The sequence below is a fragment of the Xenopus tropicalis genome, chromosome 5 (assembly GCF_000004195.4).
Source record: "Xenopus tropicalis strain Nigerian chromosome 5, UCB_Xtro_10.0, whole genome shotgun sequence".
Classification (NCBI taxonomy): domain Eukaryota; kingdom Metazoa; phylum Chordata; class Amphibia; order Anura; family Pipidae; genus Xenopus; species Xenopus tropicalis.
The window spans coordinates 48217048-48241533 of NC_030681.2; the positions used below are offsets into that span (position 1 = coordinate 48217048).

Genomic DNA, 24486 nt, shown 5'->3' on the forward strand with positions numbered 1-24486 from the left:
CAAACAAGTGTTTTTTTAAGCTGAGGCTCACCTGTCCCTGCTCTGTGTCCAATAGACATAGGACCTACAGTATAATGCTGCTTTTCCTGCATAGTACCTTGGGTACTGATGCCCCAGCTCTAACAAGGTTACTTCAAAGTTTGAGAGTCATTTTTTAAATTAATAAAGTTAAACAGTAGCTTTTACTTTATTTAAGTTGCATAATCACATTATTGTTATTGGGTAACTTAATGTTAATGTTTTTAATATCCAGTGGCGTGACAAACATACAGCAGACCCCGGGGGGGCCCACATTTCCACAGGGTCTGCTGTATGGTAACGCCCTGCATTTTATGTAAAAAAAAAATCTTATTGTCCCGTTCGAAACTAATAGCCTCACGTAGTAGTGTCCACAGAACTACTTTCTGCCAGGTAGGGTTGGGTTCCGGTCATATGAACCAATAGGCGAGCGCCATTTCTTCAGGCGGCAGAACTCTTCCTATTGGCGTCCGCCAAAGCTGTCCTCTTCTAATTGGCTGACTCATTTTGTACGCCAAATTCAAAGTGTTAAAGAGTTGCCTAAGCTCCTGCTGGCGCCATTCGTTGACAAGTTTAGAGTGCGGGTGTTTTAACAAGCTGGGGGGAAGTGAGAACGGGCATCATCGGAGAGGGGGTGTAATGAAAAATTAGGGCGATTTTAAGCATATTATTATTTTTATTAAATGACAGTAAGAAGTTGCCGCTCCGGGAAAGCGTGATATTTTATCCAGACTTCAGGTTCCAGCCTTTCGGTAAGTAACTATAACTACTTGCTGTAGTGTTATCCATACAGTAGTGTAGGGATTAGTGGTCACACATTCATATATATATAATATTATAAGAGAGAGCTGTAATCGGGGACTGCGCCAAGCGCAATGCAGTGACCGCTAAGTAACGCTATACATGCGAATGCGAGGGAACATGGGGCGTTGTATTGGCGGGTCGTTACTATTGCTTTTCGTGAAACAGCGCAATTGTCTTCCATACGTGCATTAGATCTATTGTACCATATGGAATATCTTATATTTATGTAGTGTCAGATTTGCCACACATTGTTTCAGTGTAAGCTTCTTCTGCAATAATGAGCCTGTGTGTGCGGCCCGAGGGTACAGCTTCTGTGCGTCTCCTCTGTTCAGAACTATTCTATCTGCTGGCGAGCTGCTCCCCTGCCCTCATATTTCGTCCATTCTGCGCCCCCCGCCAAAAACTTCCCTTCCACCATATTGTATGCGGAGGTGGGGGGATTTCGCTTCGTAGCCTTTCCCTCCTTACTGATAAAAGCTAAATATTTTAATTGTCGATAACGCAAATCGGTGTTTAAGTCCTGCTGTCCCCTAGAAAGCTGCGACTGATCTGATTTTATACTGGTTTTTACTTGGTCTCACAGAGGAAAATGGCGCTGGAGGGAAGGCAGTGGGGGTGGTGCGCTCACTTTTGGGCTGCTGATAACACAGGAATGTATTTCTAACACTGCCCTCTCTAAGTACTTTTAATAATAAAACATATTTTTTGGTCTAATATTGATATAGTTACGCAGTGCTGATAGGTAAAAGGATTTCTTCAGGATTAGGATAACTGCTAAATTTGCTGACACTTGTAAGTGAGAAATATAAAACATACAACTTTGTGGCAATACATTTTATGAGGTGACTTGGGGTCCATTTGGTCAAAAAAACATTTGTAAATGGCAGAATTTGCTAAGTCTCCCATGAAGGTAAAAATTAAGATAATGACTAATTAGCTCGCCTCATGAAACAATTTTTTTTGTGTTGTCAGGAGAGGGTATTAAGCATTAAAAAAAAAAAAAAAAGCAACAGGTCTGAGGGGGAAATAAGTATTTATATGGCACCAGTACTTTACAATAGTTTTAGGAGTCTTACAATTTAACAAACAAGGTTTGCAGTGTGTGCCCCCCTCCCCCCCATAAAAACTGGTCTGTCCAATGACCCAGTTCAGCATGTTTGCACCAGTCTGATCAGATACCCTGCATTGCTTTCTTTTAGCTCCCATGCTGTCCAGTAAACTTTCTTTCCTACCCTTTGCACTCATTACCTCTCCCTATTCATTATGCTTTCTTCCATTTTTCTCTATACTGTGTTTTCTTTCCCTCCTCCCCATAACGATTCTAGCCATCCCCTCACTCCATATGTGGACCCAGTTTAGATTTCTGTACCACCCTCTCTGCCTCTCTTGCTTCTGTCTCTGTTCAGCATTATCTCTCATGTGATTTGTAACAATTTTATCTTTTTTCATCTGCTCATTTGAGACTATTTGTGAAATGATCCACTAAACAGAAATCACCTCCAAATAAGACATTATCATGCTCAGAATGGTCTTTAATAGGTGGATATGAAAATGTAGGTTACTGTTCTCTGATCAAATGCCAGTGTCCCTGCTATAATGTATTTCTTATTGTTCCACAGGTTACTGACCTACCTATCAATATGATGTGCGGATTCACCAGTAACCAGTCTCCAAAAAAGCTCTCTTCAAAAAAATTGAGTGCCACCAATGTTCACTTAGAAATTAGTCCAGTCAAGTGTGACAGTCCATGCAAAGGCTATGAAAATGTACAAGCCTCCTATTTGGATACTGCGAATTGCACAACAGTTACAAGAGGTGCAGACCTCAAAGATGATCTGCCTGTACACAACAAGGAGAATCTTTTGCATAGATTTGGTGATTTAGAAACGCACAGTGATGAAGAATATAGTGGATTGCAAGACAGTGGCTATTCATCAATACTGCAAAATGACTCACCGTGTCAAGATGAAACAGATAACAATGTGTCAGATATTCAACTACGCGAAACGCCAAAGAATTTTGTGCAGTTCCAAAAACCTCTCCATACTTTATCTACAAAAAATTTGCCAGCCCTTCGTTTTGAAGAAGCTATGTGTTCTACGCTGAAGAAAATGAGAAAAACAAGTAAAAAAATTGACTGGAATGCTGTTGATGATGTAGTTTGTGGTGGGAACTATGGTCTTGAGAATCTGATTGGCAAGAATATGGGATTGGAAAGATTTGATATCCTTGCAGAACTTTTTCATCGAGACTTCAAGCATTTGCTGACTAAAATTTTAAGGCACCTTAGTGCAATGGATTTGATAAAGTGAGTATTGAGTTCATAAATTATAATTTGGCAAGATAGTTGGTACAGATTACTATTTTTGTAGAGAGGCTTTTTGAAGGAGGTATTGTTAGTGTTGGCATAAGTGGCTTTTACAGACAATTGTTAAGCTGGCCATACATGTACCAATATAATCTTTTCAGACCATGTATCCGAAAATTGCCTTTAGTCTATTTGGGGTTGTTATGGAAATTTGGATTCAATTCTGGGCTGTTTACACAGTGACACCTTATTAGTCCCGATACCTTATTAATGTAAGGTAACAATTGTACAATGGATTAGCTGTGCGAGATAGCAAGTCATATACTCTTAATAGAAATTATACTTATAAATAAAAAGCATGCAGGAAATTATACTTTTCAAACAGTAGAAGGAGAAAATCTGTGTATTGGCCCTCTAAGATGGAATAGGGCCAATGGAGTATTTCTTGCCACCTGTCAATTTTGCTTGCGTGTTACGTTTAACATCTGTTTTTTGACTGTCAAGGTGCTTTCATTTGATATCCACCTTTTGTTTGCAAATTATTAAACTTTTATGTTTTGTTTTTTTTTACCCAATAGTGTCATCAGCGTGAGCACAACATGGAGAAAAATACTACAAAAAGATAACTCGGCCTACAATTCTTACAAATTAGGATGCAAGGAGCTTTGTGTAAGTTGTTTTTTTTGTAATATATCTTATAAAGCTGTATCATTGGTAGCTTGTAAATTCCCATAACTTGTGAGTTGTTGCCTTGATGAGGGTAATCTGTAAATTTATGGCCAAATTTACTTTTAATCTTTGCCCCACTCTAATTTTTGGCTTCTCATATAACTGTCATTCCTTATAAGCTCATTAATGTGCTTTAGATTTCTTACAGCTCATGTACTTGTTTTTTTTTTATGCAACTAAATTCAGACTGGCTTTGCGCTGGCATTGATTTGACTGTATAACTTGTCATTTAATAGGAAAAGAAAGCCAAAGTATCTGCCCACACTGCAACCCGTGACAAGTCTCTCTGCCGTGTGCCTTTGGCGTCTGTTCAAAAAGTAGCAGCTTCGTCTCTCTGCACATCAAAAAAGCAGAGTAAGAATAGAGGCCTGTCTAATAACAGACATGCAGAATTTATTGAGGTAAGTACAGTTTTCATTGCAAGAACTAGATATTTAGATTTTATTACATTTGTATGCCAAATGAAAATCATCTATGTATTGATAAATGTAAACTTCCTACAAATTGAAAAACCATGGCTTGATTTTTGCCTACCTGTGCTCCTTGTGGTACCAGATGTATATTTGACCTATATAAAAGTTAGAGATGCACCTTATGCTCATTAAGGGTTAAGGTTTGGTTCAGCCAGGCACTTGTGAATAATATATATCCTGTACGAAGTGCTGAGATTTAACAGAATCCTGAATTTGGTGCATACTTGACAAAATAATTTGGACAAATGCCTTGTGCCTGTTTGTGTTGGTCTGGCCTATATAAGAGTAGGGTTGGCAACTGAAGATGGATGTGTAACTTGATCAAGCCAGCCTTGGTAAAATAAGTAAATTTTGGCATTTTTAGCCTTATATTCAGCCATGTTCTAAGGTACTCTAATAAAACTAGCATGTACAACTCAACATTTGATCTTCATTGCATCTTGGCTTTATTTCTTAGCTTTACTTGCCTTCAAATTTTAACATCTAACACTCAAAACTAAGAAAGAAGGAAAATTATTTACTCTTACTCTTAAATACATTGTTTTGTGTGATATTTATTTTTTTTTTTCTCTTAATTTTATACTTGCCTGTTTATTTTCCAGGTTGCTCAGACTTTAAAGAATGACCAATGCCTTAAGGTTTGTGTAGACTGCAGCTCTCCAGCTAAATATGACCCATACCTTCATCGTGCCACCTGCACAAGAGAAAGCTGTAAATTTGACTTTTGCACGCTTTGCTCTTGTAAATATCACGGTTCAAAATGCTGCCAGACAAGCAAGCCACGGAGTTATCGAGTTCCTTCAGAGCCATTGCCCGGCAGCAAAAAAAGCAAACAGAACTTACGGAGGTTGTAGTTTAGGATATATGAATTTAAATCACATTGTTGGTATACATATTTTAAAAAGGAAATATATGTATATGCGCTCTGCTATCTACGTTTTAGTATTTTAATGGAGCTATACGTTTTATGCCTTTTATTTTGCTTACTCTTAATGTTTAAATAGTCTAATTGGTGAATTCAAAAATCAACTTGGGTCAAGTTCGCTATGGCCTATTTTTTTTTATTTTTTTTTTATTTCCAAACAAGATTTTGGATTTCTAAGCTTTTATGTATTGATATCTCTTATAAGGGATCACCAATAAGAATTGCTTTTCTCATTGAGGGAAAATGTATTTATTATAAATTTGCCTTTTAGAGCAAAGTTTGTAAATAGATGTAAATACGTATTATGTGAGTCTGTTCATTTATGTGTTCTATGGTTCCCCTCTGTGTGCAGTATATTTTGCACTGCTTAATAAATTATTGCAAAATCTTTGATTTAATTGATTTGTCTATTCACTGATTTAAGGGTCTATGTTATGAGTTTTCATTCAATATAATGTTTGTATTTGAATCTATTGCCTCTATAGCACTACTGGTTGATGTATACATTTTTTCACCACAGTCTAGCAAAAACACCAAAAAAAAAACCCCACAACTAATTGAGAAGGGTTCTATTGGCTGGCCTTGAAACTAGGGTTTCAAAACACTTAAACAAGAGGATAAAAAGTTTTGGCCACTTTCCAAGCTATAAACTATGAAGTGACTAAAGTTGTCATCAAAGACCCAATGGTACATGCTGTGTTTGCCACCCATGTAAGACAGCCAAATTATCCGCTCAATTGTGGGCCAGGTGATCATCGCTCAAATGCGGCAGTTAGCATTTTTGAACTGAACTAAAAATGTACTTGGTAAAATGCACAATGTACTATTGCACCTAGAGCATGATGCTATGCTGCAGACTTTTATAGATGAGAAGTTGCCTGAGGCGAACCTGGAAACCAGCCTGTCTATAAAACCAAAACCATATCCTGGTAGTTCTTTAACTTGTGTTGCTGGTGGCAGTCATTTTTGGATTCCTTATCCAAAATATTTAGGGCTTTGGCTAAATTTGATCACCTTTGTTACAGCTAGAAAGCAGTTTGGTTGGGTCAGGTTGGGACTTCTGGTTCACTCAGGTTTTTTAAAAATTGTCTTCTCTTTTTGAAGACATTTCACCCCCACCCACATGTTGGGCTAATATTTCTTTTAGCCTGGTTCCAGTAGAACTGTAAATGGCTTATCCAGTTAGGTCTGTAAATTTGGATTGCCAGTAGTTTATAACACCCAAGATCCAGCATATATTACTAAAAGAAGCTAAAATTTACACTGTTGAAAGTGTTCATGCCAACTCCCACAAGTCTCAAAAGGAGCACATGCTGCATCAGATGAGTCCATAGCAGCAGTCAACTTGTTTCCTTCCTTCCTAAACCATCAGGTTAAGTGTTCCCCAACCTGTGGCCTCAAAGCTGGTGCTTATTTTTGAATTTCTGGTAAGAAAGCAAGTTTTGGTTGAATAAAAACCCATTATAATGCCAAACAGAGCCTTCTGTAGGCTGCCAGTCCACATAGGGCCTATTAAGTAGCCAATTATAGCTCTTATAGGCACCCCCAGGAATTTTTCATGCTTGTGTTGCTCCATTTAAATGTGGCTCACGGGTATAAAAGGTTGGGGAACCCTGTTGTAGAGTCAATAGTGACACAATTTATAGGAGTCAAATAAGTTACTGGATGTTTTACCTAATCAAATATCATTTGAAGTATCTGTCCAATATACATGTTATGGTTTCCAGTGTTTTGTTCCTCTACTGTCTCTAACTCTTTAAAGGAGACATTGGATAAATGGGGGAAAAAAACTCTTATTTTATAGGCAGTTATGAATAACATGGCACTGGTTTCAAATTGGGCTAAAATTGAATACAGTCTATAAAAATTGTCCCTTTATTGGGGCTCCCTATAGATCCTATCAGGTCTCTGTCTGTGTTTCAGATGAAGGGTGGGTGTTTCATAACAGTCCTTGCCAGAAGCACAGCACTCTCACTCACAAGCAAAGACAGGCTTCAGTACCCTATCAGGTCAGCCTAGCTGCTGATTGGTTCCTATCCTACAGTTCAGTGTACTGAGAGCCGCTATCTCCCCTGCACATCCAGAGAATTCAGACAGCAGGAAATGGAACAGATAGGTGGCACTAGTGGGGTTTTGGTGGAATTTCTCAAAAAATCAGTCCGAAACACAACTTTTTAAAGCACAATCCTTATATATTTAGAGGAGTTTAATTCACTGGTACATTCTTAATTTTTATATATGTCTTTTTCTTTAAGGGTAAAGACACATGGGGCAATTAGTCACTGGGACTGGTCAATTTGCCTCTGTTGCATTGTTATAACATAACCTTTAACCCCTTAGATGTATACAATAAAGATTTTCACCTGTAAAAGCAGCTGGAATTTCTCTTCTATAGCCCATATGATGGGCATCACCTATAATGTAGAGATGAGCAGGAAGTCCCACCCAAATATTGGGAGTAAATAAAGGTAAAATCACTGGGGAGTGGCAAAATGTTAGGCACCCCCCAGTGATTGTAATCACTTACTTTATGCCCTGGGCTGGTGCTGTTGTTAGGAGAAAACTGCACCAACTTGGGGTAGCTGGAAGTGAGCGATCTTCTTCCGTTTGTCTTCATTCTTCCAAATCCCAGATCCGCACATGCACAGTATGGTGAAAATAACATTCTTGTTAAAGTTCAGTCTACTATGCATGCGCAAATGGCACAAAGACAGAAGAATGAAGAGGATCCCTCTCTTGCAGCTACCCTGAGCAGGTGCAGAATGTAAATCACCAGTGGGATGGCATACGCAGTGCTTCGGTTTCCCAAAGTCTTCGGGAAACCAAAGCGATGCTCATGCCATCCCACTAGCGTTTTAAATTCTTGCCAGTGGGATGGCATGTTGGGGAAATTAGTCGCCCACAATAGCGAAAATGTATCGCTGGGGCAACTAATCTCCCTGTGTGCCACTGTCCTAACAGCTGACAAGGAAATGTTTAAAAATGGGCAATTAGTCCACCTTTATTATGGTGAAAACTGCAAGTAAATCCCATCCAGTGATCTCATTCCTATGGCTAATTGCATGTGTAGGAATACGGAGTGGTTTCATGCAAATTACTGCCTGCACTAGCAAAGCTTGACCGTTTTCATAAAAGTCTGAGTTTCAGGTGTTTCTCTGCTTGTTTGCATCATTTGCCTTCAAATAGGCCTGCAAATATATTTTTCCCTGAATGCATTCTTTGGTATGGCTCTTTATCTGTCTGAGGTATCTATAACGGTTAACAAATCTACCATCACCCCATCTTCCCAGGCCCGGTGCCTTGGGGTTATCCTTGATTCTGCCCTGTCCTTCACCCCTCATATCCAATCACTTATCAAATCATGTCACTTTCACCTAAGAAATATCTCCAAAATACGATCATTTATCACCCAAGATGCTGCCAAAATTCGTATTCACTCTCTTATAATATCTCGCCTGGACTACTGTAACTCCCTATTAATTGGCCTTCCCCTCCAAAGACTGTCCCCTCTCCAGTCCATAATGAATACTGCTGCCAGGCTCATACACCTCTCCAGCCGCTCCTCCTCTGCCGTGCCGCTCTACCAATCTCTGCACTGGCTTCCCCTACCATCCAGGATAAAATTCAAACTATTGACCCTCACATTTAAAGCAGTCCATAACTCTGCCCCACCCTACATCTCTGAATTCATCTCTAGGTACCATCCAACCCGCTTGTTACGCTCCTCTACTGACCTGCTCCTCAACTCCTCTCTCATTCCCTCCTCACACGCTCGCATTCAAGACTTTGCAAGGGCTGCCCCCCTTCTCTGGAATTCGCTCCCACAAACTGTCAGACTTTCTCCCAATCTCTCTGCCTTCAAGAGATCTCTAAAAACACATTTATTCAGAGAAGCTTACCCTAATCTAGCTTAGCAATACCCTGTGCCACACCTCTCACAACTCTGGTCATGCCCATTCCCACACCTTGTGTCTCAACCCTTTCACCTTGTAGATTGTAAGCTCTTTCTTCACCTCTTGTATCGGTTACTGATTGCTTTATATGTTACTCTGTATGTCCAATGTATGTAACCCACATATTGTACAGCGCTGCGGAATATGTTGGCGCTTTATAAATAAATGTTAATGTAATGTAATGTAATAAAGGAAACTGATCCAGGGCTTATTACCACTTCCACTCATTATAAACTGCCTTATGTCACAATCAGAAGTGGAGAACTAATGTACTGACGGTAGCAGATGTCAGGAGAGCCATTGCTTAATAGCAAGGAAATTTTAATTACAGGTATGGGGCCTATTATCCTGAATGCTTGGGATCTGGGGTTTTCCGGATAAGGGATCTTTCCGTAATTTGGATCTCCATAACTTAAGCCTGCTAAAAATCATTTAAATATTGAATAAACCCAATCGGCTAATTAATTATATCTTAGTTGGGATCAAGTACAAGGTACTGTTTTATTATTACAGAAAAAAAGGAAATAATTTTTAAAAATTAGAATTATTTGCTTATAATGGAGTCTATGGGAGATGACCTTTCCATAATTCGGAACTTTCTGGATAATGGGTTTTCGGATAAGGGATTCCATACCTGTATAAGCTTTTATTGTAAATCTAAATTGCAGATTATTTTTTGTTTACTGTGATGGTAAGATCTTGGTTTTGCTGAATGAAATAAATAGGCTGCAAAACGCTGTCCCCTTTAACATCTGTGGTATATAAAATGCAGTCTTTGAAGACTGCTGTGGCTGAAGACGCATTAATCTGTAGCACTAACTGAAGTGAAAGTCATAGCAGAACCTGCACATGTCTAGGGAACTGTACGCACAGTTTAAAGTGTTTAAGACTCCAGTAGGAATACTGTTGTTCAAACATTCAATTATAGTCCAACAGTTTTTTCTTATAGGTCCCAGAGAGAAAAAAGTCAAAAGGGCACTTTGAATGAATTCATGAAGGAATAAGTGCAGAATGGTAGTTCTTGATGGTAGCTCTATCGGCCATTAGGGATGGGCATGTATCGATTGGTCTTTAGCAGTTTTTGCACCAGTGCTCACTCACAGTGGCTCTGATAATGGGCAACTGTGTAACAGAATACCAGTTTTATAAAACTACAGCAATAATTGTCACAAGGCTGGGGAAGTCCACAGCAACCAGCACTCCAATAATTGGCACAAGGCTGGGAAAGTCCACAGCAACCACTTGGGTTTCACATATTATGTAATAAGTGGTTACTCCTGGACAAAGTAGAGTTTACTCCACGGTTTATATTTCAGAACTAAATTGGAAGAAGCAGAATAAGGTGAAACCACTCAGGAGTTAAAGTTAAGATACTGCATGCAATGTCCAGGGGATGCTGGTTCCCTTCTCATCCCTCCCTCTTTCTGTCCATCTCAAGCTTCTTGCTGTCCGTGCCTCCTCAGATCATGGGCCTGTTCCATCTAGGCAGATTTTCTCATCATGAAACTGCTCGTCTTCAGTGCGGTCATTGTGGAAATTGCTGAGAAATTCATTAAGCTTGTTATGGTTCTTTAAAAGCATATCCAAGACTGGTTGGGTCTTATTATGGTTGGCTACAAACACTTGTAAATGTCGAGCAACAGAAACATACCTCTTTGTAAATCATAAAAACAATTTTACCCCGGGCTGAATAAGATTTCTTTTAACAGGAGTGCCGGCCTGGTCTATCAGGTTAGATATTATAATCGCTGGGGGGTACCAAAGTCAAACACACAGGCAGTGAAATGGGCTATGAATAATGTATAAAATATTTCATTTCTCCATTACCTCACTTTATGCACTCTCCCCAGGACTTCGCTGATTTCTTCATGAACAAAGTGGAGTCCATCTGCAATTAGATTCCCCCCTCTACTAATACAAACCAGCTCCTCCTTCCTCAGCCCCCCTCTGCATGTGTTAACTCTTTTTGTCCTGTAACTGTCTCCCAGCTTCTTTTGTTGGCTACGCTCACCACTTGCTCTCTTGACCCTATGCCTTCATCTCTGCTCAAAAGTGCTGCAGAACTTACTCTGGCTCTTACTCACATCTTCAACTCTTCTCTGACCTATGGAAGTTTCCCCTCTTCCTTCAAACAGGTCTGTGTCAAGCCTATCCTAAAAAAGGCCCCGCTGGACCAGTCCTGTCTCTCTAACTACCGCCCTGTCTCGCTTGTACCGATTGCCTCCAAAATCTTAGAGCGTATTGTCTTCTCCCGCATAACTAAATTTCTTAACGCCTATAATTTATTAGACCCTCTGCAATCTGGTTTTCGGCCTGCGCACTCCACTGAGACAGCGTTGTGCAGAGTTACAAACGATCTTCAGGTTGCCAAAGCCAAAGGTCACTTTTCTATACTAATCCTCTTCGATCTTACGCAATATTGCCAAAATCCGTCCCTTTCTTTATACTGCAACAGCTAAGCTGCTCATGCATGCTCTCATCCTGTCACGACTGGACTACTGCAACCTGCTGTTAACCGGCCTCCCTAACTCCCATCTTTCCCCCCTACAGTCTATATTAGGTACTGCTGCCAGAATTCTCCTCCTCTCATCCAGGAGAGTTCAGGCCCTTCCCCTGCTAAAGTCCTTATCATGGCTTCCTATTAAACAAAGAATATCTTACAAACTTCTTCTCCTAACCTTCAAAGCCCTCCATTCCTCTGCTCCTCACTACATCTTTTCCCTTGTGTCTCCGTACGTTCCTGGCCGACTCCTTCGTTCCTCGCAGAGCAATTGTTTGGTTGCGCACCCACTACTACTGCTGTTTTCCGCCTTAAACCTTTCTGCTTTGCTGCCCCCTACATTTGGAAAGCCCTCCCTGATTTCCTCCGGAGAGAATCCTCCCTCAGTCTTTTTAAAACTAAACTTAAAGACTACCTTTTGGAGCACTCACCCAGCACCTGATCTGGGAACTAGCACTTATATTGTAATGTTAACCACTGTGACCTACAGCACTTATACCGCATTTGCCTATTTGTGTCTCTAAGTTACCCTCCCATATAGATTGTAAGCTCTACGGGGCGGGGACCTCCTTCCTCTTGTGTCCTCAACTCTTAACTTATTGCAGCTGTATTTATCTTGTATCTATCTGTATTTATTGTTGTACTTTGTATTTATCTATTATCTTATTAACACCCTGTTTGTATTAATGTATTCTACTGTACAGCGCTGCGTACATAAGTAACGCTTTATAAATAAAGATATACATACATACATTTGTGTATTCTTAGAAAAGGCCCAAATATTATAAGCATTCTCACATTTTTTCTTTAGAGGGCACTATAACACCATGCTACAATTTCCCCAGAGATCTTGTTAACAGAACTTTTTAGGCTCATTTTGAAAACAAATGAGTCATAAAGCTGTACAAATGCATCGTCTGCCATGAAACGCAATGTTAAATGTCAATCTGAGAGTTTGCCTTAGTTACACTAATTATATCATGTCCGATGGTTTTTGGTCACAATCTAATTTAATGTAATTCTCTTGCTTGTCCTAGGACAGATTACAGAAAAACACGTCAGAGTGATGATTTGCTTGTGTAGTTATTTCCAAGGCATGTGCTGCAATTTAAATGTGATCAGTAATGAAGTGTACGTCATCCTGGGGCAAAAATATATATATATCTATTGCTCAATGTAAACCAACCTTATTTTCTACAGAAAGACTGGGCAGTTATTCTGCAAATACTTGTAATAACACTATGCTGGATGTTCCAGATGCCTTAAATGTAATTACATGAATGCTGCCTGTCTTACTATCATTATGGTACAGTATTTTCAAAGGGAAAAAAGCTAAATGCTTGTAAGGGGGAAGTCCATTTCTGAATGCCAGAAAATTGTATGCCAGTGTAAATATTTTATTTCTGTTGTCCTCTCTGTTTTATTGCCAAATGTATGTTCTTGTAGCCCTTTTTAGGGACTGTACCGTGGTGCTTGCTGAGTAGTGCAACATTGTTTTGATGCAGTAAGAAAGCATAGATTGGAGAGGAAGAGGAGGTTTAGGAACCAGTTTTGCTTAGAAAGAATGTAGCTGGGGGGAGACATTTGTTAGCAGGGAGAGTGCTAGCTCTACAGACCCAGAATTAGATGCTGACATCTGTCCTTGTGAAACACTGGAATCCCCCCTAAGCTGCTGCCATGTGTTCCATGCACAGGAAAGCCAAGCAGCATAAAAATCGTTTTTAAGTTCTTAAACCACAATTGGAGTAAAGTACCAAACTGATGATCCTGGCCACATTTCTTTGGATGCCACAATTATACAATATTAAGTAGTCACAGTTATTTTCCTAAAGGTAATAGGGTGCTATTCAACATTATCTAAATTGGTGGTGCATTCAAACTACTGCAAGTAACTGTAATGTCACGTTAATCTGTAGAAATACAATTTAGTACACCAGACTTGAAAAAGACTAAAGGGCAAAGTGTTTTCTACTCGGAAATATAGAATTATTTCAGAATTCCAGCAAATTTGTCAGTACCCACAAAGCAGCATGTGCTACAACTAAACACGGACCCCGCTTGAGCATGCACAGTTGAAGCTGAAGCAGGGTCTGTATCGGTGGTGAGCATATCCGAATGAACGGAAAATGGCGCCTAGGTACGCTGCTACACTGCTCTGCTTTTTTTTTAGGTAGGGTTTTTCGATAGGGCCAGTTTTTAAAGTTATACAATATGCAGGGAGAGGTGAGGTGGGTCTATGTAGGCCAGTTAAGGGGCTTTTGACCTGGGGAGTGTACTTCTCCTTTAAGCCCTTGGGGCAATGACACATGAGACCTTTTGTCCCCCATGTGAAATTCCAAGTAACAAAATGTCTGCCCTCCTATAGAAACTTTTGAACAGCTATAGTATGTAGTTTTATAGACCAGATTTCTAAAAAAATAATATGGAATTTCAGTGCTTACTGGTCTACCTGGAATACTGGCCAAAAATGCTAACAGTATCTCAAGTGGTTATCTGTGTTGTTTATCATGGTCAGTAAGTGCCATAAATATTAGTGACCAAGTGAATTAGGTTCTGTAATTAAATCTATAATATATGCAACTCAGCTGCCCTGATTCTTAAGGGTTATCATGATCAATAAAATGATTACATTAAAATGCAAAACCTTTATTTATCATTACACTTTTCATCACAGTAAACTAGTACTAAAGCCAAATTATCACTATAAAAACATGAGTCACACACACAATACTGGGACAGTTTAGATTGCCCTCCCACCCTGTATGAACATGCTATGATACATCAATAAATCTGAAAAACAATTTAATAAAAAAACAAACAAAGTGTGTGCAACATATAATTTGGAAAGTCACTTCACCTTAATTAATAGGACTAGATCCCATACATTATGTTGTCTGTTAAAATGTTGTATATCTGCTCTGGCTATGGCCAACTTATCAATAGCATAACTGCTTGCCTTTGAGACAGCTGATTGTTTTGTAATTTAAAGGAGAACTAACAAAAAGGCTATAAATTTTGTATCTAATACTCTGAACTTACTGCGCCAGTCTAAAAGTTTTACATTATTATAACAGCAATGATCCAGGCCTTCAGTGTTGTGCACAGGAGCTCCCCGTCTTTTACATTCTGGGTTGATATCTCTGCATGATGTTCACATTCTATAAATACAGTATATTGTGCCCAGGTAACTAACAGCAACACAGAGCATGAACAGCTTCAGAGGCACAGATCTTCATTACCAAAGGGCCAAAATATCACCAAAATATAATGTACAGCATGCCTCACCAACTTCTATGTTAAAGAAGAAGGAAAGGTAAAAACTAAGTAAGCTTTATCAGCAAGGTCTATGTAAATACAGTCATAAGCACTTACAGAAATGCTGCTTTGAGTCCTCTATCTAAAGAAACACAGTGTTTCTTTTCTTTTTTGTAAACATGCTTTTCGGAGTCAGACTTCCTCTCTCATAAAAATCCATCATTCCCGGGGCCAGAGTCTGCGCAGCTCACTCCTCTCTCCCCTCCCATAAGAATTCATAAAACTCACTCCCCACACCCTAAGTGTCACGGGCGATCGGCGCCCCTTACCTGCCCCATGCGATCGGCAGCGTCCTTCCCGGCGCGGCGCGAGATCCAAAATGGCGGCGCCCAGGGCTCCACGTGGGCGCAAGGACGCCGGCACGATGACGTCACGCGCTGTGGCGCCAAATTCAAAAATAAAAGAACGCCAGAGACCCAGGTTCAATGCCCGAGTATAGCTCAATACTACTATTGTGTTCCTGGGTCTCTTGGCCTTGCCTGCTTCTCCTGTTGCTGATCCTCTGCCTGTTCCTGACCTTGAACCTTGCTGCCTGCCTTATTGACCTTTGCCTGGACCGACCTCTCTATTGGATTTCCCCGTAACGGTACCTAGCCCGAACTCGCTGGAAAAGGACTTCCTCCTAGATCCTGACTACACCTCCCACCCCGTGGGTGCCGAAGGGCCCCGTTGACACTAAGGAATGTGTAATCTGAGCTATAATTGCTAAGCTGCAAGCAGGAAGCTATAAAGACCAAGCTAAAATGGCAGCTGCTGTCTTAAACAAACAGAGAAAGCTTCTAGGGCTGTTTACTCAGGTATAGTAAATCTTTCTGCAGAATAAATATAGTGTTCTAGGTGGCACTAATGTGGCGAATGTATTGGCAGTAAAATGTCAAAATGACTTTCCTTCTCCTTTAAGCTTTAACCACTTCACCATTTTTAAATTCAATTCAGTTCTCATCATCTCAATAAAATGAAACAGAAAGTGAGGCTACTGAACACATAAGTCCAAAATATTCTTTCAGTGAGCAGAATGTCAACTGAATGCAGAATACTTCAAAACATTTTTTGTGTGTATATGTTTGAATCATAGCTTTTTTTCTGTGTTTTATAATGTTCCATTTTCTCTTTCAGCTGTAGCTTTTGTTTTGAGTTGCATTTGTTGTACTGTCTTGTGCCAAGGTACAATGCTTTATAATAATAATAATAATTAAAATGCTATCTTGAGTATACTCACGGTACACTGATTTAAAAAAATTCAAGCAGTGTAAATAAATATATGCTTTAAGTGACGTTCCATGTATAACATGATAGTACTAATAATAAGAACTTCATTGAAGTCTACAGTTGCTGCTTGAAATGTGTAAAAATCTCTTACTACTCTGTTTTATTGTCATAACCAATAATAAAAAAGTGGAGTGGGTGATTCATTTGCTTTGGTTAGTAGACTATAGGGTACACTTATGTATGCAAGTGCAATGGACAAAGTGCTATTTTGAGTGCAATCACCATGTTTTTTCCCACAATGCAGTATTTTTTCCCAGAATTCAAGCATCATTGCAGTCATAAGGAGTGATGCTCTTGGCAAAATTTCACTGGGCCTGCTGCAACTGCATGCACACTTAATTGCAAATTGAAAGCTATTGCACAGAAAATCTGGCTGTTGTCACTCTCAGTGTTGGGCACGCTTGTGATGTCTGTGCCTGATTGTTTAGGTGCAAGTGTGCTGCACCTATTGATGATGGGTGAGAATGGAATCCTGGATCTACTGCCTGGTTAGGAGATGGCAGTAGCTCCAGGGTTCCCCTGTGTCAATAGAAGCAGCAACGCTCAATTCAGAACAGAAGTCAGGAAGGACAGAGCGGGGCCAAGCACAACTATACAGAAGTGCAAGGGGTGCATTTTGACCCAAGTACCTTTAAGGAAAGCAGTGTTATGCACAGCTGCCTGCAGGAAAATTGCAGAGACTGCAACTGCATCTGTGGACGGAAATGAGTCCTTATATTTAAAGTAAAGCATACTCAGCCTGAGTGCCTGGAATGCTCCACAAAGATACAAATATTCTTAAATAAGGAACCTGCTTTAGTGTGGCCACAGCCATTGACATGTATAAGCCAAACTTCATTACATTTACAGTGATTCTCTCAAATGTCAGCAAGGGCATATCCAGTAATACATTACAAAAGCGTGATGTGTGACAAAGAACCGGTGTGCTAAAGTCAAAGGATACAGAGGGCAGTTCAAGACACCATTGTAACCAGTACAGAAGCACAGAGAGAATAGGTAATTCACTTGGATCTTAGAACAGGAAGTAACTTAAATCACACAAATAAAATTACAACTGGTAAAATTTTAAAGAAAAAAGTACACAAATGGCATTTTATATGTGCAATTCCAACAATGCTAAAAACAACTCTAAATAACTTTGAAATGGTGGGAGCATATTCATATTTAATATTCATACAGGTATGGGATCCCTTATCCAGGAAGTTCCGAAGGCCATCTCCTATAGACTCAATTGTAAGCAAATAATTCTAATTTTTAAAAACATTTTCCTTTTTCTCTGTAATAATAAAACAGTGCCTTGTACTTGATCCCAACTAAGATATAATTAATCCTTATTGGAGGCAAAACAAGCCTATTGGGTTTATTCAATATTGAAATGATTTTTAGTAGACTTAAGATATCAAGATCCAAATTTTGGAAAAATTTTCGGAAAACCCCAGGTCCCAAGCATTCTGGATAACAGGTCCCATACCTGTACTTGGATGCTGTATTATTATTGCTAGAATCAACATTGATAGGCTTAACAGTTTTTATTTAATTTAATTTATTTTTATTAAAGACTCATTATCTATAGTACCCAGGTAGTCCGATCTGGCAGGCTTGCTATTACATGAAATACTTCATATTAATGCTCCATAATAATGCTTAAACTGGTTGACAGTAGTCCTAATGATTGGGGAACGCTGTATATAATAATAAGATCAAAACTTCTTACATCAGACGATGGTGTCCATATGGCCCAGAATATCTTACATTAAGCATTTTTTAAATATAGACTATTCTTTTTTTTTGTAAGTTAAATTTTTATTGGTATTTTGTACACAGTAATTATTGCTGGCATCCAGAAGGTCAGTAGTAATGTAACAATACAATCAAGTGGTTCAACTAAATTGACCATATCTCAAGGTACAGGACAGGCCTGTTTATCAACATTTATCATTGATCAAATGAACTAGATTTTCTTGGGTTGACAATAACCATTAGAATTAAGAGTTGCAATTGCCAGCCAGTTATAATTAAAAGGAAAAGAGAAAAAGGGGGAAAGAGAAAAACATGGAGAGGGAAATTTAGGTCTCTTGGGGGGAAAATGGCAGATCATGGTTATGGGTCAGATAAAGGGTTAATCCTGTGTTGGGTATATTTTATTCTATGTCCTTGTGCTGGTTATATAGTAATCCCATCTAGACCAGATCTTCTCCCATTGTTTGCATCGGTCATGAATGTTGGCCGTCATATATTCCATTTCCCTCATATCTCTCACCCTCGAGAGTACATCTCCAAGCTTGGGAGGTAGGAGGTTTTTCCACTTTTTGGTAATCGCGAATCTAGTAGCTGTTAGAATAAAGTTCTGTTCTGCAGCTGTATTGGCCTACCCACTAGAGCAGTATAGATATTTAGTTGAGTATCTTTGAACATAATGCGGGATAGCAGAACCTCTATTTCCTTCCATAGTGCTAATATCGTGGGACAATGCCACATGATATGTTGGAGTGTCCCCCGTTCCCCACAGTTTCTCCAGCATAGTGGGGAGGTACCTGAAAATATGTGGCTAAGCTTTATGGGTGTATCGTACCAAAACAGCATGGTTTTATATATATATACATTTTCCTTTGACACATGTCATCATTCTCCTTGCATTCTCCCAGATATCTGCCCATTCATCTAGGGTGAGGGTTGTAAGAATTACAATTTTTTAGGGTGACAGGTATGCAGCACACAAGCAGTCTGTAAAATACGCCTATTGTTTTCTAGGGGAGAGCTAAAACTCCACCCAAAGCTCCATCCTCTTTATATAAGAAGATTTTTGGAAAAACCTGCTGTTTTGGTCATAGTATCAAGTGAAAGCATCAGGGTTACAAAAAGGAGTAATGGATACACTGATTGTGTCAGTATTCCTTTAAAGCAGGTTTAATATTAATGTACTATTGAAATCTAAGGAGTCTTTAAGCAGACTGGGGGCCTCCAGTTGGACAGCCTTGTAAGTGTTTTAAGTACCTAGTAATAATCATTCAACTGGAACTCATGCTAATATGATCATTTTAGCATCTACAATTCCATTATCATTACTATATTATCAGGGGTAAGCACTAAAGGTGAGGGAATTCAGACTATGATATAAAAGGTGACCTTGTTAAATATGACTGCAAATTGTCAGCATTCCCACTATTGTCATTTTTGTCTAGAACTAATCCTCTACACAAGAGCATATTTCCTCTCACTGATATTCAGCTATATAGCAAAATATTCTTTTCACAGTACACCATCATCCTGGATACTAACGCATACAGTCCTTATTCTGTGCCATCAGATTTGTTGACAAAAAAAACATTATTTTATCCAGCGTAACTAAGACTGGAGGCATACGTTATAGTGTTCAGTATCCCAAATGCCTGCTAATAATTAATGTATTTCCTAACACGTCATCTTCCATACTGCAATGGATTTTACAATATTCACAAATGAACCACAGGCAATACCATGCTAAGAATAGGAACACAGTTGATTTCTTGACTGGCCTAAGTGTATTCAGTTATAGCCACATTAGGCCTCTGGTCATAATATAACCTAAATGTTAAGACTAATGATTTGTTGGTATTTGCTGCAAGATCAGTCTAAAAATACTTCCTGTCCCTTGTCCTTCTGATAAATCTCCATGTGATTGCATAAACACACACAAGTACATACTTATGCAAAGCCAGTCAGTTCTAGAAAGTCATCTTTTCTCAGCCAAAATTTGATTTTGTCACAGAAATTTTTTTTCATGATTTATTATGCAACAAAACTAAGACAAATCCAAAAGCAAAAATACAAGTTGGCAAGAAAAAAAATTGTGGTCTACTTTCTGTGTTTTTTTTTTTTAATTTGTAACTTATCTGTTTTACTATTATCTGTCGGTAAGTGGTTTCTTGTTTCTAGTGTATAGAGCTTCCTATGTGAACAATAAGAGATATGCCTAGTTCTGGAGAACTTTCCACAATTTTGCATGGCCGACAATCAATGTTGCACACATCTTCTTACATTCTTTTTTTAAAAGGTGTCTTTTTATCCTTCTTACAGTCTTGATTTTTTGATTAGCCATTGGGATCATTAATTTTATTTATTTCTTGTAAGTTTGCCCTTCATAACTCCAGCCGGTATGTCTGCCAATTATCATTCAGTATCGGGTATACTCTGCATTAAATGATCTTTAGCATCATATTAATGACATGTGATTGATAAGATATTATACAATAGCTCTGCCAGCTCTTACTACAATATAAATAATAAATAATATAATATATAATAATAAATATATTCTAAGATGGATATTTACTAAAGGGCAAAAGACACTTCAGCAAGAAACACATAAATCTAACAAAAAAGGATGGTTGTCCAAGCCAATATAATGAAAAGATCTTCCATAACTTAACATTTGCTATGAGAAGACTAAGAAGGCACCAAACCCAGGATTTTGGTTCCAATAGTTATTATTCACCCAAACTCCATCTTGACTCTGATTTTATGTGTCTTTAACGTGCTAGAAAACTTAAATCATCAATTTTATTCACAGATGATGAAGTTCTGCACCAATGTGAATAATGGATTTGTTTCTATGAAAGACTAAATCCAAAAATAATGGATTCACTGCACCCATAGTAACTGCATAGCCAAGATAAGCTGTACAATGAGAAAAGAATAACTGCTTGAAAGTTTAAAACAGTATGTACCTGATTTTTTTCTGCATTGCAGATTATCCATTAAAAGACCCGCTAAACTTCTACATGGGTAGGATCTCATGGTTAGACTTTTCCATTCCTTTCTTTACCTACAATATTTTCCCACCCCTTTAACCTGCCCCTCTTCTTAGTTTAATTTCCTGTATCTTTGAACAGGTTAAATTATATTATTTGCTATATATTACCCATTAATTCTATATCTAATTCTAATCTTGGTCTCTGTGTGATAAATACTGCTTCAAAAAAAGGTGAAGCTTATTCAGTGGGTCACATCCACAACCAAAGTTTTTTCACTGAAAATCGTCTGATGGGTTAAATTTTCTCTGCTGGGTCCACTGAACACTCATTATTTCATCTCCCTTTAACTTATGGGTGGTAGTTGATGTCTTTATTCAGTATTTAGAATAACATATTATAGGAGTCTTCTCCCTCTGTGTGCTGTTTTGATTTTAGATATTGGTTTTGGGCTGGGGCCCAGTAACATCTAGTTATGCCACTGTTCGAGAGCTATCACACAATAAGGGCAATGGAACATGGGGTGATTTCAATGGTTTGTTACCCTGGCATGGTTAGAGTGTAAAGAGGTGAAATTTACATTTTATTTCATTATGCAATGTTCAGTTCAGCCAGCATGTGGCACCAACCCTTAAGGTTGGCCTGTAGGGGGGCTGCACCCTTGTTGGACAAGGTGAGTAGGAGATCAGTACCACCTCCAAGGTCATTGGTAGCTGCTCTAGTTAGTAAGGGCAGTGTGCAGCCCAGATGATAAATGCACCAGTTAGCAATTTGAGCAATCAGGTAGGTAATTAGGGAACGGATGGGCTGTAACAGAGAACATAACAGAAAATGGGGAAATAGTGTTATTGAGAGAGGAGGTTTTTTTACGTCCCTTTAGTCTTCCACATGACAGTGGAAATTAAGGCATCTGGAGAGGGGGGACCTGTAAGTGAGGATGTTAGGGGGTCCTCTTGATGAGTGTTCATTTCTATTGTATGTAACTGAGGCTACACTGAAGTCAGGCCACCTTACTGTGATCTAGTGTTGTACCTTAGCACCTGGGTGATTATTCAATATGATGCAATGATTTGGGGGAACGCCCTTTTACTTGCAATTACCGTGTTGTGCTGGTTCATCTTTCTACTGAGCTGTTCTGCCCTGTATCCTACAGAAAAGTGTCCAACTCTCTGGTATGAAGCCTGCTTAGAAAATATCAAACTTTCTTACTTGGTGCAGTTAAGTAGTCCCTGCCACAAAAATCTCAATATTTGCAGAAGAATTTCATACTTTATTTTATATATTGACAGTAAAAGCACAAATAACTCACTATTTGTTGTTGTTGATGTTAAAGGTATCCATTTCAAACTACTTTTCTAGTGTTTTCTGGGTTAAAGAGATACTGACACCAGAAATGAAACCTTTTTTACATCTATCATAACATTGTCTTTGCATGAGCTTTGTAATTTTGGCAAAAAAGTATTTCCTGATGCTTTTCCATTCCTTCTCTGATCCCCATGTTTCTCTATGAGTAGGCTGCCATATTTGTGCAGCAGGAGGCCGTTAGAATTAGAAGCTACAACTGACAGGCTGAGAAGGGACAGTCAGGTTGGCAAAACAGTCAGGTTTAAGAACTTCAAGTAACAATTACTTACAAAACCAGCCCTAACAGTGAAAAAAGATCAACATGACCTATAGGCAACTTTTTATGTAGATTCATAATTTGAAAAGTAATTTTTTCGTGTCAGTATCACTTTAAAGCTGGATTTATTGTATTTAGATACAATTGGCATTAAGCATACTGTATTTGCATTATTAACACATACTAATGAAAACTAGCTAATACTAGCCATACTTTTTTTGTATAATAATTCTAGCTCTTATTTTGATAGATTACTGTCTTAATAACAATCTGCTAGCTTCATAGCTTTTTACCTTTTTTAACATAAAACTAGAGACTTCCACTAAAACTTGGCAATGATTTATATGCCCATAAAGTTACATGTAAATATTCTCCCAAAACACTGTGCTATCCTTGAACTGTTCATTTTATACTTTCTAATTTCAAGATTTCCTTAAGGATGTTCAATTGATACACATCATTTCAGTTCAAATATTCAATTTGCTTAAAATAAGTCCATTAACTCAACATTCACAATCCCCAAGGGCAGTTTCTGATGAGTCTTGAGATTGGTTAAATTATTCATTAACTTTTGTCAAAATATGCCAGATGACTCTTTAATTTAATCATAAACTGTATTAGGGATATTCTAGTTCCAAGGCATACTATACAAAACATCTACACATATAAATCCAGTATTTCCTTTAATCATGCATTGATATTATACTTGGTCAGTGGGAAGAAGAAATAGAAAAAAAAATGTTTACACTGGATATTTGGGAACCTTTAAGTTTTCCTTTTACTTCATGTTAAAAAAGTAGTACTCATATTGTTTTTGTTGACCCTCTTCTCCGCTTACAGAGCTAGTTTACTGTTTTTCTTTGAAATAAATATTGAAAAACATAAACCCCACTGATGCCTCAATTAATGTAATTTTATTGGTATTTATTTTGATTGTTAAAACTTAGCAGTAGCTGTTGCATTTCCCACCCTAGGCTTATACTCGAGTCAATAAGTTTTTCCAGTTTTCTTAGGTAAAATTAGGTACCTCGGCTTATATTCGGATCGGCTTATACTCAAGTATATACGGTATGTATTTTCATAATAGAATCCAATGTTAAAAAACATTGATTATGCTTGTTGGTGGGTTGCTTGTTTGTTGCAAGTTACAAGGCCTGGTGGTGCTGGACTGAATTTGGCTAACATAAATGCATTAGTTTAAGCAGTTGCTAGTGCCAATTGTGGGTCTTTGTTAGCATTTCATTATCATTTACAAGAACAAAGCTAATTTTTAAAGCAACCTTTAATGATTAAAACTAAGAAAAATATTTGGACTTTCTTAAATTTTCTGACAAACTCCTTGTAGTACACATATTAGAAGCAGCAAGGCTTCTTTTAGCTCAAAAATGGAAAACCGATTATTCCCTCAATGCTGGGACCAAAAAACGTTATCAACCTCTCACAAACCCTTGAATATCACACTTGATAAAGGGCGTCACATTGCCCGAAACATGTTGTGTTTTTTGGTCTGAAATAAATAGCATTTTAGCAGAATTCTGCTTTATGGTGCTCTCCTCTATATTTGGATTGTATTGAATGGCTCAGCGGTGTGCCTTGCGAGGATTGATGCATCAAGCCTGATCTAAGGGCTGTGCGGTTGAATACCTATTTGATCACAATGTGATAATATTCCCATTAAGCTAGACTCATCTGCATATATTAGAACAGTAAAAGTAGAACCACAAATCACACACATAAGAAAATAGTTTAAAATATATTTCATAGTCTCTTAAATGGCAAAGTGTTTGGGGGATTTCTCAGCAACTTCTTTCCTGGGGATAAAAGGAATAAATAGCTGGGCA

At 38.4% G+C, this 24486-nt stretch overlaps 1 protein-coding gene across 2 annotated transcripts; it reads left to right on the forward strand.

Moving 5' to 3' along the window:
- Positions 1-524: 524 nt before the first annotated feature.
- On the forward strand, positions 525-5655 carry fbxo5 (F-box protein 5). Of its 2 annotated transcripts, XM_012963092.2 has the most exons (5): positions 525-770; positions 2442-3130; positions 3709-3799; positions 4096-4260; positions 4935-5655. In XM_012963092.2, the coding sequence occupies exons 2-5, from the start codon at positions 2463-2465 to the stop codon at positions 5184-5186; spliced, it is 1176 nt and encodes a 391-aa protein (XP_012818546.1). In that variant the 5' UTR covers positions 525-770; positions 2442-2462; the 3' UTR covers positions 5187-5655.
- Positions 5656-24486: the final 18831 nt, after the last annotated feature.

Excerpts from the sequence above, each read along its gene's own strand:
- fbxo5 (XM_012963092.2), top strand. The coding sequence starts at position 2,463 with ATGATGTGCGGATTCACCAGTAACCAGTCTCCAAAAAAGCTCTCTTCA. Across the intron at positions 3,131-3,708 it reads AGTGCAATGGATTTGATAAA|TGTCATCAGCGTGAGCACAA; the intron begins GTGAGTATTGAG and ends TTTACCCAATAG. Across the intron at positions 4,261-4,934 it reads GACATGCAGAATTTATTGAG|GTTGCTCAGACTTTAAAGAA; the intron begins GTAAGTACAGTT and ends TTTATTTTCCAG.